Genomic DNA, 14,970 nt, shown 5'->3' on the forward strand with positions numbered 1-14,970 from the left:
AAAAACAGATTTTTTTTTTTTTTATTTAATCAAAATTCGCTATTCACCAAATAGAAAAGAAGTACAAAATTTAGAATCGTTCAATGAGGACAGTAAAAGTAAACAGGAACCTTTATGCTAACATCGCTCCTTCGCTTGAATGGTAGCACATCTGACAAAAACAATTATTTAATTTTGATTTGACGCGTTATATAGATTTTTATATAGACTGTGGTTACTTTATTACAATCATAATAACTTTGGGATAGTTTATGGAGGAACCTTTGTAGAGAAAAAAACCTGTATACGACAATATCTTCGAATCTTGCCCATTTCAAAATAAAACCAAAGCTTTCTTTATTATCAGATGTGCCACTATTCAAGCGAAGCAGCAATATTTTAGCACATATCTTGATAAAACTACCAATTAAATTTATATTTTTATGAAAACCAAAGCAATTAAATATCATTATTAAAATCTTTATTTTAGTTACATAAGTGCTTTGTTAATTGGTATGTACTGCTACTTAAGGTCTAATAGCTCGTTACTGCGGTATATGGGTAGTGAGGCGTACCTGTTTTCTCTCATAAATAGTGAAATTAGTAGAATAGAGAAAGCCAGAGCTTTCTTCGGCTGTTAAAAATAAATAAAAATACAATCGAATCAAATACATTCAGTAAAATGATCAAAAGTAAATTTTAAAAGTTTATAATCTATATTTGTGACTTAACAATCCCTTGGTCTATAAAAAAAATAAATAAAATTGTACCTCGTATAAGAGGCCTTAAAACATACAATTTGCCAAATATAAAAAAAGGAACCAGGAATGAAGACTAATTAGATAGTTATTTAATTCACCGTGTGCGATTCAACTTTAATGAGACTCGAGGATATCTAAGAGTTCGATCTTACGTATAGGAACTTCCAGGATGCACGCTGGAGTCAGTTAGCTCCGACCGTCATCGAGTCAGCATGCATATAATTCTTTATACTCGTAAACAATTAAAGCGAGACTATAATACAATTGAGCGTAGACTTACGCTGGTGGTCTGACCCAGGTGTTTACCTGACTTGCTCATTCCGGTTTCAGACCGTTTTTTTCGCTGGTGGTGTAAAAATTAAAATTTTAAATGTACAGTATTTATTATAGTTATCTCCGGTATTAACGATCCACTAAGAAAACCTTTTTAACAAGGACTCACCAATACTGCTCATGGCGAACATCAGAATGGCTGAAACCAGATAGACACACTATCATTCTTCACTTTTGATGATTTCACTATAGGTCCTTAATATTTAAAAAAAAATTCCAGCATACGAAGACCTTTGTTTATACTGGTCATTCACTCGGATACGGTCAGCGCCGACTGTCTGACTCAGAAAACCTCTACAGTTCGATTGGAGATACAATACCTGCAAATCGACGTCCAATCTTCAACGAATCCCTTATGTATATATATTATATATTACAGTGAGGTTTCAAATTTCAAAAAAATAATTTTGAGTTTTTTTTTTAACCCAGCAAGGTGCATCACCACCACTTAGGGCCTACTGTACGCCGTCCTTTCCTCTGTTCAAAACAGGCAAGATTCCTTTGCGAATTTGGATATTGTATGCGGATCAAATGTCTCGCAAAGTTTAGGAACTAAGATAGGATCTCGTCCAAACGTGAGGAATCATTTCCTGACCAGTGCATTACATCTGCATGTGATGTGGTAGGCGGTCCTTTCTGCAAAACCAGCAGGTTGGTGACTATTAGTCTCATTTTACAGAGATGATTATTCAGCTGAGTGTTCTTTATTTAGTCCTATCACCCATCTTAAGGTACTCTAGTACATATTAAGAAGTGTGTGCTTCTTTTTGTGCAGGAGCCTTTAAGGAACATCTTGGACTCCTCTTGTATTCTGGTGTTCCTCAAGAATTACCCAACCTTGCCCTCAGCAATCGCTTTGACGCATTTCTTTGCCTTGCAAGGACTAACACTATATGGGATTAGTTGTAAAATGAACGTACTCGGATCCCTTTCTCGCTCCCTCATTACCTTTAATGTCCGTGTGAATCACATTTTCACCATCACTCACTCGTCTTTACCAATTCTAATCTACAAGTACTAACTTGTAAATTGAGAGAATAAAACCAAATTGACACAATAAAAAGTTGGTTAAAAGAAATACTTGAATGGATATATAGGTTTAAATAAATAAATAAAAATAATAATAATAAAATAAAATAATTTAATGAAAAAAAAATAATAATTTTTAATTTCTTTATGTTTTGTGCACTTTAACAACTAAATTTAGTTAAAGCGTTGGAGATTTTTTTGTGAATTGAGTTGGTGTAAGATAGGTGCAACTTGGGAGCCCCAACTATTTTACTCCACACCCGCCATTTTTTTGTGAATTCAGGCGGTCACCGTCTAACTCATTTTTTTTTATATTTTTATAATATTGTCTGATCAAACTCATACATTTGAGCAGCGAATCGTTTTTTTATTTAGGTCATGATTGTGGAAATTGTTTCAAGTTCAGTCGTTAGTACTGCTAAGAAGTAAAATAACTTGTAATTAAGTTCCTATGAAATATATTCATTCAGACCAGGATTATATTTAACGAAATCAAGGGCAATAAGAATTTCTATTTCCTAAAATAAAAAAATCATTTTAGTCGGATTTCAACAATCAATACAGGTTATCCTAAGATTATTTTACAGTGCTATGAAAAAGCTTTTGATTACTGATTTTTTTTCTTGAAACGATTATAACACAAACTGATGTGATGCATGCTTTGCAGATCAAAGTATCTGTGTAACCTGTTAACCTGGACGCTACCAGAGGCCAGAATAGAGGACGATTGGCAAAGCCACTGATGACCCACATGTGACCGGTCACGGGGCCGGCATGCAAATGGCAAGTATAACTGCCGATGGACCGTTAGGGTAACTGTAGGGAAACTTCTGAGCCCGCAATTATCGATTAGTTGCAATGACTGAGCCATGGATAATACCTTTGCTACCGAATACCTCAGGAGGTAATGAGAGCATTGTATTTATAATTGAACCGAAGCCATTACAGTAATGGATTCTCTCAATATTGTATCATTCAATGATCCCATTAACAATCATTAATTTGTTGCAATTGTATAACAATAATAGCTTCAATACAATGGACGAGTACTTTTTCTTTCCTCTTGTCAAAAATAGCTTCACTGTTACTTATGGATCATTCATTGTATTCTTTGTACTACAGAGCCGCTCATAGCAATGTCGTCGGGTGGAGTTACTATCGGACCGTAGAAAGCATGGCTTAAATGAAAGTGTAATTTGTCACGCGGCCGGTCAGTGGGTTTTCAAATGTTGTATGCTTAGTTTTAATATAACAGTAAAATAAACCCTCCTCCCCTCCTTGTATGACCAGATAGGAGTAATTAAAAAAAATGGGAATGGATCCTTTATCAGGCCTGTTCGATTGAGACAAGTTGAATTCATGTAATCATCAATTATTAAAAAGCTTAAAATAGCTGTTGGTTCAGTGAGCGAATTGGTGATGATATAAACAACATTATTTTTCTTCTTTATTGTATCAATATTCTTATATCACTTATTCTCAGAATACAAAGTATATCTCCAGCAGTTCATGCTTTTCTATCCTCACTTTTGCTAACACTCGCGCTTTAGTGAGATTCCTATATGCATATGTTTATTTGTGTATATACATTAACTTATTCCTTTTTTTATATTTTGCAGGTGGACATTACCCTCACAGCTTTAAGTGATACTAATGATATCATCTTGCATTCCAAGCACCTCAAGATAGATGAGGAGTCTATATCTTTCTTAGAACTATCAAGGCAACCAGAGGTGATTTTTTTTATTCACAAGTTGCATTTAAATCCCCGCTATGATATTTTTACTGAGTGTGTGATCCAAACAGTTTTTTTTTTATTTTCATACATGAACGGATTTTTTAGACAAACAGTAGATTCGTAGGCTCTATGCCCGATTTTTTCTTTTCCTGAAGATCAGATCGATAAGTTTCTGGTTTGTTGTTAACATCATAATATTTTCTTTTTCAAATCCGTCAGCTGGTCAGGTCCGTTGGTGAATGAAGTAAACCTGCCAATTTTCAGAGGGGGCCGTGGGTCTAGGACTTTCGTACAGTCCACTAAGCCTCATAAAGTGAGGGGTGTTCACTTTAATTGGCTAAAAATCTTCTTCTTTTTTTATTACCTCCTTCTTAGTCATTTCTGACATATGGGGGGGTTATCTACAGATTATCACCCTATTCTAATGCTATGGTAGGGGTCAACTTTTTAGTCATTTCGTAAGCCCACTACAGAAATAGAGGTAGACTCCCCAGGCCGGATTCGAATCGGCACCGCTGCAGTTCCCAGGTTGCAAAGATCTGCGCCTCTACTCTCTGAGCTACAGATGGCCCATTTGGTAAAAATTTGGTGGTTGAACGTAATTCTGACGAAATCACCTCCTTGCACAACCGTTGGTGCAGTAAAAGTACTTCCTTATAAAGTATAGCACTCCTAATACTTCATGGGTTGTACAAGTACAGATTTTTTTTTAATATCTTCCTTTTAAGGAAGAACGATACATTATCATTAGTCCTATTATTTTTTTCTGTAGACTATACAGCTAATCAGTAATTTTCTGTACAAGAGATAAATATAATAACTTCTATAATATTTATATATTTTTTCTCATGCTCTAATTTTTTTTTTAAGTCTCTGTAGCCTAAAAATAAAATATTCTACAAACCTTCCTCCAAAGTTGCGATATGGTGTTTGAAACAATCCTTACTGAGGATATACTCTTACTTACATTTCAAGATTATGAATTAGAAAGTTCTTCTAACTGATTTTCAAGCTGTAGAATCTGTATGAAACCACATTTACTAATTCTTCAAGAAAAACGGTGTCTTCCATATTTGATTTAGTAACTTACTCTTGGAACATAAAATCTTTTAAAATTTTATATGATTTAGAATAGATGAATATGAATAACATGGAAACAGAGGTTAGACACAAATGAATAGCATTAAAAAAAATATACTAGGTTCTAAGAATTTGAAACAAAAGTAAAAAAAATAAATTAGAGTAGAGTAGAGCTTAGTATTGAAGATCACACTTGACACTTGTTATGCAAGGGATTAAAGTAATAAATTCAAACAATTGAGGAAGATACAAGGACTATTATATGAGCTGCTATTACTTTAAATTACAAAGTAGATAATAACTTTAAAATATTAATATATGAGAAACTTAAAACTTACAAATATTAAAAGTGAAATGCACTGCTTATATTTACCAATCATTTTTTTTTTTGTTACCTTTTACATTGCAGACAGACAGTACACGGATGCCTCGAGATGGAATTGACAACATTACTATTTCTGAAGGACAGGGTGAAAGCAAACATTTGCTGAGAATAGGTTTGCCACAGACTTTGCAGAAAGGAGGGCGGTATGTGCTGTCCATTGCTTATAATGGAACAATGAACAAGGCTAAGTCTGTAGGCATCTACTGTAGGCAGTATAAACATGGCAATCAAACAAGGTAATTATTAAGTTAGTCTGATAATCATCTTAACCCCTTGATTTTGAGTAAATCTAGCTTGGAAATTAAAAAAAAAAAAAATAACTCTAGGAATAATGTGTTTCCTTATACATTTAATATATATATTTTTTAATGAAAAAATAATATGTTTAAATACTGTTTTATCAATCATTTTTTCCTAAACAATCAACTATATTACTCTATCCCTTTGGTAGGTGGTTGATGTCTGCCTCTTTTGAGCCCTACCTGGCCAGATCTGCATTTCCCTGTTTTGACGAGCCTGGCTTCAAAGCCAACTTCAGCCTTAAACTGGGGCACCCTACCGACTACATTGCAATTTCCAACATGCCAGCCGTAGGAGTACAACCATTGTAAGTGCAAATGTTATATAATTAGATTTTTAAAAATTTTATCGACCATTGCATTCATTAAATGTATCCTAATCTTACAGAGAGGACCAAGACGGTTGGTCTGTAACTGAGTTCGAAACTACACCTCCAATGTCCACCTACTTGGTTGGCTTCCTTGTCAGCCAATATCCATCAAGATCTGTCAAGTTAAGTGATGGACGTCCTCTAACTGTGTGGGCCTCCAGTGAACAGAAGCTGCAAGCAGCAGATTTGGCACTTCTCTATGGCCGAAAACACCAGCAGTTCTTTTCAGAGTACTTCCAGCTGAAGGATCCCATGCCAAAGATAGACTTTTTGGGTATCAGACATTACCAAGCTGGCGGACTGGAGAACTGGGGCATTATTAGTTTTGAGTAAATAGTGTTTTATTCTTGCTGTTCAATATTTCTATTCTTCTTCACTCATTAAAATTCTTATAATTTTTTTATTATGGTCATTAATTCCAAATTTTGACTATTAATAATCTTATTCTTAATTGGTTTGATTAAAATATTTTTTGGTTTTGATTATCTTCATTTAGTTATCATTAAGTTTACTTACTTATCATTAATTTAGATGTCAGTAGTATGCACTATAACATAAATATTTAAGATCTTTTTTTGTATTGAAACGTTAGTTTACTCATAGTTTTCTTTTTTATGCTTGTTTTAGTTTTGTAAACTCTCAAAGCTAATTTAGTTAAGATTTTATCAAAAACAAACTATTATTATGTTTTAATCTGAATTAACCTTTTTGTACTAGTGGGAGGCATAAAAATTTAGAATATAATTAAGACTTAGAAATTAAAAATTCTCCTGGTAAATGAATAGTTCCTAACTCTAGTAAAAAGTATCTAAGGGATGATGCAAAACAAAAAGTATATGAAATTTCCCTAAAAATGGTTGTTAAATTCTTGAAAATCTTTCCTCATATTCTCATTAAGCTGAATATCACATCTAGGAGGAGAATTTTCTGTTAAAGACCAATATAACCAATGAAATACTGCCTTGATTGCAGGAATCTTTCCAAAACAAACTCAGTGCCAGTGATTTTTTAAAATGAGGGCGAATTCAAATTATTCAGTTATTCTAAATCTCCATTTTTTATACTTTGAATCTCAAGTGCCCACTAATGGTGCATATACCCTAATCCATTTTACATATTTTGTTTTTTTTATTTTAAAATATATATTGTTTAAAGTTTACAGACAATTAATTATCTATTTCATACACTTTATCTTTAAATTTCCCATTATAGTATAATGTAAGTATTGCCTATGTAACCTAGAGAGAGACTGATCATCCTCGACTCAGCTAGCCGTTCCAGACGAGGGAATAGGCTCAGAGCCTCTAGCCTCATAGCCCATGAGTTGGTTCACATCTGGTTTGGAAACTTGGTTACTCCGAAGTACTGGGATGATATTTGGCTAAGTGAGGGATTCTCCTCTTACTTCGCAACAGTGGCCACTGATAATGTATTGTTTGTTTATTTTTATTATATTATAATTATTTTAATTTTTTAAACTAAATTAAAAAATCAAACTAGCTTTTTATGTTTATTATAAACTAAAAAAGGTATTATAAAAACTAATTCTGTATTACAGGAATATAGTAGATAATTAACACAGTCTTTAGGATAATCTATTAATTTTCCATCTTTAGAATATAAGTAAATTACTCAAATCTAAAATAGAATAATATCAAAAATTCAGCACTTTGGATGACTAAAATTAAAACTATATTTATCTATTCAATCCCATTTATATTTTCAATTCCATTATAGATTTCTACATAAACTTGATTTTTCCAAGGAATATTATTTTTAAACATTATATCCATCATGTTCAGTCAAGTTAATGTTTAATGGATTAAGATTATCTCATTAAAATGAAACTGAAATATGCCCTCTAAATATATAATCAGTAAGCTGGTTGGTTACAGATGTTCCCTACAAATAGCTACGACATCCAGTCTTTTGTGCAGTCCAGGCTGGCTGCCATGTCTGCTGACAGTTTGCCAACCACTCATCCTCTGAAAGTGGATGCAGCCAGTCATCCCACTGGAGATCTTTTTGATGAAATAACTTACCATAAAGGTAAATTATACAAGCATATTATTAAGCTTTAGTAAATTAAATAAAATCTTGCTGATAGGGAACCACTTTTTGCACAAGAATTGTGGTTATCTGTGCATTGAATAATTTTGTTTTATATAAAGTAAAATTTCCATATTAACAAACTAAAATGTAAAATCACTCTTATAGGTTTATGTAAATTTTTATCAGAAGGTTTGTGGTGGCGGATATCCATTCACAAACAAATGCTATATTCAATTTTCTATTGAAGTTCGATGGATATTAGGAGAAGAGATCTTTAATTAGATAAAATTACTTATATAAAAGATTTAAGAAAAACTAGAAAATATTAAAATAAATACAAGAAAATATTTGGAAAATGAATTATTACATTATATTTATACAAAATAATATATTCACTGATTTAATGACTTATTTTAAAATTAATTCTTCCTTACAGGGGAGTTGATTGTAAGAATGTTAAGCATGATGTTTGGCGAGGATAAATTGAAATCAGCTCTTCAAGAGTACCTAGAAGAGCACAAATATGGATTGGCATCAGACACCGATATCTGGAATACTCTTGAAAATAAATTAGCACCCGGCAGTCTTCCTGAAGGAGTGAGCCTAGCAGAAGTCATGAAAACTTGGACAGGAAAGGCGGGTTACCCTGTTCTTATAGTCACAAGGAATTATACAACTGGACAAGTGACTGTATCACAGGTCAGTTATTACACACTAAACTCCTAGGACAGAGAGGTTAAAACTTCATAAAATAAAACAACGTTTCAGAGTTCCCATTTCATCACATGTTTACAAATTTTCATTTTATTCAAATCTTGATATTTACTATCTATATATTATATATTTTAGTATAAATGGCTTCCTTTATTTTTCTATATTTTTTCCCTATCTAAAATTAGATAAGTTTAAATAAATTAATAAAAAAAAATAAATTTTTAAATAATTTTAGATAAAATGATAAAAACTTTTAATTTTTAAATAATGGTTCCCTTCTATTTTAAAATTGAAAAAATAAAATTGTATAAATATAAGAAAGGGAGCCATGCATATCTGTAATATAAAAAAATTCTTTTGTACAAGGTAATATGTACACATTTTTGATTGATGATGATTACTTTTATTTTATACTGCTGATTGTTTTAAGATTTGTAGAGAATCCTAAATGTGGAGGAACACTCTGAAATTTTGATTTATTTCATTTTAAAACTATGGAAACTATGAATCGCAAAACAGCTCTTGTTTTTAATAAGTTTTTCCAAACCATTTTTCGCAATATTTGTTGATATATGCTTTCATAGATTGCATTTTATTGTAGATGAGTATCCTTGATAGGGATGATGGAGGCTGGTGGATTCCAGTTTCGTACACAGATGCAAAACAACGCAATTACACTGCAGTTCCAAGATTCTGGTTATCACCTAAAGCTATGAATTACACATTTAATACTTCAGCTACTGCAAATGACTGGATTCTCTTCAACACAAGAGCTGCAGGTTCAAAATATTATAATAACTTATTATTACATTATATTAATTATTCGTAGTTTTCAGCTTATTCTGATGTTTTTCTCACTCCTCCTTGCAGGATATTACAGTGCAAGATATGACATGACAAACTCCTTACTTCTTGCTGAAGATTTAGACCGACTGCCACTGCTAGAGAGGATTCAGGTCCTCGGAGATATTCTTCAACTAGGTTACCTCGGCCAGACTCCCATTGAGCTATCCCTTGATTTAGTTCTTCATTTCAAAGCTGAGCTGTCCCCATTTCCTTGGTTTCCTCTTTTAGAATATGTACCTAAATATATGGCACTTTTCAGAGGCACTGAGGGTGAGCAAGGATTTGTGGTATGTAATATACCAATAATGTTTAACAAAATTTATTACTTTCAATCTAGTTTTCACTATGAGAGTTAAAAGCACAAATTGTGGTTCACATGTGAACAATTATTATTTATAAAACACTAAAAAATTAAATAATTAATTTAAATTATCAATCCATTATTAGTTCACAGATTTTTTAAATTATTATTCCATATTCTATTATTGTAATAAGTTAACCCCCACTTTTGACAAAAAAGAAAATGATCAAAAGTAATGATATCTATTTTGAACTATATAATCGATATGCCATAAGATAATTAATATGACACTATCATAGAATATGTGACCAAAAAATTGTTAATTATTTTACTTATGTTTTGTACATTCTCATAGGATATAAACAAATTAGTTTTACAATCTTTTTAATCTATATTTCTAAAACTAAATCATCAATAAATAAAACAAAAATGTTGATGATTATATTGAGTGTAATGAATGGATTAAGTCATGATTTTCTTTTTATTTCACTTCTAGAATTTTTTCCAAGGTGTGCTGGGCAATGAGTTTAACAAGCTGACAAAGGATTCCCCTCACAACAAGCAGATGTTTAAAGTTTCTTGCCGCATTGGAGTGAAAAACTGTACAGAAATGGCCCTATCTATGTTTGAGGAATGGAAAACAAACAGTTCCAAGTAGGAGAAAATATAAAAAGACACTTAAAAATAAATATTTTGTTTAACAATGTTTAGAATAATTGATTAGGATGCATGTGTTTGTTTTTAGAATATGTTGTATAAGAAAAAGTGGATGAAATTCTACAATAGTAAGAGATCTCTACTCAATTCAAAACTACCTTCCTATTTTTTGGGTATTACCAATTGTTACATAGCATATGATGAGCTGATTATGTGACTAATTTTTCAGTAAATTGTATCAAAGCTACTATGATGAGCTCCACCTTTCTAAATTTAGGATTTGAAGCTTCCAGTTCCAAAAAAGTCACATATTCTTTTAGTGTATGGCTTATTGGATTAATTTGTTTTAGGTTTCAACTTCTATCTTGAATTCTTTCCAGTTTTTATATCATATGATAAATCCTTAAAACAGAAGAATATATGTTTTTCTGTTTGACCCATAAGGAGAAATTTAGGCTAATAACGCATCCCTTAACTGGAAGCTAGATAGACCCTAGAACAGTAGTTCCCAACTTATAGGAATCTGTGGCCCAATAAGCCAGAAATTGAACCAACTGTAGCCCATTCCCATTCAATATAGGTGGACCCAAATGGGGGGGCTTCCCACCTCTGGGCCAAGGACCACCGGTTGGAAACCACTACCCAAGAGGGGCCATGCTCAGTTAGCAATTTTGTGAGGTAAATTTCAACTTTCTCATATTTAGGGCTACCTTTGTTATATCATTAGGAATCAGGTAATAGGCCCATCTTCTAATTCCTGAACCTCTGGTATTTATCAATAATACCCTTACTTTCTTCTCTTGCGGTCCAGTGCTTTTGTCTCTTAAAAATCAAAAACAGTAGGTTCAGTTTTTCAATGTTATTTTGTTTATGACATTTTAGTGATAACAAACAGTATTATATGAAATATTACGGAATGCTTGAGTTTTATGCTCTTCTTCAATATTTATTTATTTTTGTTGTTGTCCTTTATTAATTTAATTCTGACAAAGTATTAGTCTAGTAAAGTATTGGTGCTATGTTTATGTGTATATTCAACAGTGAAATCAGCTGTACTATATATATAAATCAGATTTCTAGAACATGATTCTTGCCCTACTCAAGATTTTTGAGGCTATAAATTTACTCAAAATTATATATGATCTTATGTTATAGAAAGAAGTTTTATTATTTGTGTTTAAATGTGTTTGTTTGTAACCTAAGCAACAACCTGGTCCACAACATCTTATTCTGATTACTCAATATAAAATTTGTTTATGAATGAAAAATTAACTTTCTGTTTAGTTATGAACTTTCATTTAAATATTTGATTTTGGTTTATATAAGCCATTGTGATTGATAGGGTACCTGAGGAGCTCCGTTACAGTGTGTTGTGCACTGCTGTAGAAAATGGTAATGCTAGCACATGGCAATATCTTGAAGAAAAGTATCAAAATCTAAAAGATGGGTGCAAGGAAAAGAAGGATATCCTCAAGGCCCTGGCCTGTACCACAGACAAGAAATTGTCCAACAAGTAAGCCTCGAATGATACATTTATAATATACAGATATATTATATACTTAATATTAATGACAATGCACAATAGTTCCTAATCCATTTTGATATAATTGTATTCCTTGCAAAGTTCTGCTTCCAATATTCCAAGTCTATTAAGTTATTAAAATGTCTGAAAATTCATTACCTCCACACAGTAACAGATAATTGATGCCGTCAAAACAAATATTTGAAACTTTATTTTGGTGTCTCTAAAAACATCATATCAGTCTTGGAACTATTATACATTAAGGTATCACAATACAATGTATATGTTCTTAAAGAAGCCAATAATAGAATGAAAATCATATTCCTAATTTTATTCCATGGCTTTATCATCTGAGGACTTGTGAAAAATCCATATGTACCTAAAGCAAAGATATAATAATACCCATTTGATTAATTTTTAAAATGAAGAATAAATATTTATATATTTAATTAATATTAAATATATTAGTAATTTAAAACCATGAATTTTCACTCTTTTTAAATTGATGAATTTGCTTTAGACAAAAATCAATATGTATAATATAACTATGTCAATTATAGTCCCTATCATTGAATGCTTTCATTAGATAAGGCTAAATTGAAAAAATAGCTGAAAATATATATAAACAACTAAATAATAAAAAACTAAAGTATACTTTTTTAGAAGAACCAATCATTATTCATGTTCTTTTAAATATTTATAACTTTAGTTTCCAGAACAGTTTCTCATAAATAAACAAAAATTTTTGGACAGGTATTTGCATTGGGCACTTGAGACAAAAACTTCCAAAAAAGGCACTAAAAAATCAGATACCATGCTGAAAGCAATAGCCGAGAGGGATCCGTCATTGCTACTATCAACATTTGTAAAAGAATCATCTCTTCCTAGAATGTAAGTAATTAACAAATCATTCTATTATCCTAATACAAGAACATTATGATATTATATGTATGATCTTAAAGTCTTTCAAATTATTTCTGTGATTAAGAAGCAAATACCAGTTTTAATTATTAATTTTTTTAAAGTTGTCATTTTCGTTACTAAACATTGCCTCATAAATTGGAAATACTTTTTATTATCTCCAGTAAACCTGTCCTTATTTGTAGTTCTAGGATTCATAATATTTGTTCTTATTATGTGCTTTTTAATTTTCAATACTTTTTTCTTTTTAAAAAATTATTCAAATTATTTTTGAACATTAGATCAAAGTTATATTTATCACTTTAATATACAGATCAAAGAGCATGCGATGGAAGAGGATTCTAGAAAAAGTGGCGCTTAATGTTTATAATGAAGAACAGTTAAACCAGGTAACACATTTTTATTTATAACTAATTATTGCTGTTCTTCAACCTCTGATTAAGCCTTATCTATTCTTTATTTTATTCCATTTTCATAAGAATTTCTGAACTTTAATTTAGAGTTTTTCCTAGTTTCCTTTTCTTCTTATCTTTTTAATCAGTAACCAATGACAATGATCAACTGAGGTCATTTTAGATCATTGAAATTCCCTCAAATTCAAAAATATGTGTGTTTAATTCTCAAGAGTGACAGCAAATATTTATTGGATTGAAAATTTGTGTGATGAACTAATAATAATAATATTTATTGTCATAAATAACTTTATTTATCAATCAAATTCAGAGTGTTGATTTGTGTGCATTTTATTATTATAATAATTCACACCTTTACATTTGATTTATTAAGCCATATAAAAAGATAAAAATTTAAATTTGATGGTCAGAGCTGTGGTCAAGAAGAACAAAATAGTTTTCAACAATTTATTGATTGTCAACATTCCAAGCTACAATTTAGATCTTCATCAGGCCTGTTATGATGTTTGGAAATATAAACAATGAACAAAGGGACTTTAAAAATAATAGTTGAGTGACAAAATCAACTGTCATGACCTACACTGTAGGTCTAAACGTCAGTAATCAATGGATAGGTGAAAACTATTTTTGTTTATCTCAGTTTAGACCATCTTCAAATCCACATACGGGCATCATCTGTAAATTATAATAAGATAAGGGTTATTAATTCATTGAAATGAATCCAATATAAATAATCACAATCTCATAAGATTTTTACATAATTTCATTTCATAAATATTTGTATGTATGATTTGCAGCTGAAAAATCTGGTAGAGGAATCTAGAGAAAAACTTAAATCAGCTGATTACCATGAGAGAAACAAAATCGTTGACATTGCTGTGAGAAACGTTGAATGGGTCAAAGGAAGTCAAAAGAAAGCTGTAGAATGGTTTAGCAGGATAAAGAGGAATCAAAAAGCATAATTCATAACATATTGAATTCATATGTATGTTCAACTACATTTAATTGAATTAATCAAAACAGATTATCTTATAATATTATACATTTTAGTTGATATCGAGTTGATTAAAAAAAAAGTAAGAAAAACATTTATAAAACGAGATCTCAATGATTGTACCAAATCTGATAATTCAGGTTCCAATGGTTTTGTGCCATATTTTTTGTATATATTTTTTTATACATGAAAACTATCTCTGTAGTATTTTGAAATGTTAAATGATGAGATGTGTTATTTTCATAGCAAAAGTTTTATAAAATTTATTATTTTATATGAATAATATTAATTATAATAAAGACTTTTTTTTTTAAAGAAGCTACTTTAAATGATCAAAATATGTAATTTTTATTGATCTGTTCGATAAGAAATAAGATAAAATGATATGTGGTTGAACATTAAACTATTTATGTATTATTAATACTTAAGTTATTTATTTTATTTATTTATTTATAGTGAAATAAAACACTTTTCAAACAAAATAAGTTATTCCTGTGTTACCAAACATATATTCATATTGAAAAAAAAAAAAGCACATTAAAATTAATTCTCAAAAAGGAATCATTTTCATCAAA

At 30.8% G+C, this 14,970-nt stretch overlaps 1 protein-coding gene across 1 annotated transcript in view; it reads left to right on the plus strand.

Annotated features, from left to right (window-relative positions):
- LOC106683321 (aminopeptidase N) overlaps positions 1–14,767 on the plus strand; it is a 21,682-nt gene extending 6,915 nt beyond the window's left edge. Inside the window, exons 2-15 of the mRNA XM_014424706.3 lie at positions 3,722–3,835; positions 5,330–5,541; positions 5,757–5,912; positions 5,993–6,304; positions 7,218–7,404; positions 7,871–8,024; positions 8,464–8,726; positions 9,343–9,520; positions 9,612–9,874; positions 10,385–10,542; positions 11,888–12,058; positions 12,821–12,958; positions 13,302–13,377; positions 14,199–14,767. Of these exons, the coding sequence (XP_014280192.1) occupies positions 3,722–3,835; positions 5,330–5,541; positions 5,757–5,912; positions 5,993–6,304; positions 7,218–7,404; positions 7,871–8,024; positions 8,464–8,726; positions 9,343–9,520; positions 9,612–9,874; positions 10,385–10,542; positions 11,888–12,058; positions 12,821–12,958; positions 13,302–13,377; positions 14,199–14,363 (2,547 nt within the window). The 3' untranslated portion in view covers positions 14,364–14,767. The remainder of the gene's footprint in view (positions 1–3,721; positions 3,836–5,329; positions 5,542–5,756; positions 5,913–5,992; positions 6,305–7,217; positions 7,405–7,870; positions 8,025–8,463; positions 8,727–9,342; positions 9,521–9,611; positions 9,875–10,384; positions 10,543–11,887; positions 12,059–12,820; positions 12,959–13,301; positions 13,378–14,198) is intronic.
- Positions 14,768–14,970: the final 203 nt, after the last annotated feature.

The sequence above is a fragment of the Halyomorpha halys genome, unplaced genomic scaffold, assembly GCF_000696795.3.
Source record: "Halyomorpha halys isolate HHAL.00 unplaced genomic scaffold, Hhal_1.1 Scaffold478.1, whole genome shotgun sequence".
Taxonomy (NCBI): domain Eukaryota; kingdom Metazoa; phylum Arthropoda; class Insecta; order Hemiptera; family Pentatomidae; genus Halyomorpha; species Halyomorpha halys.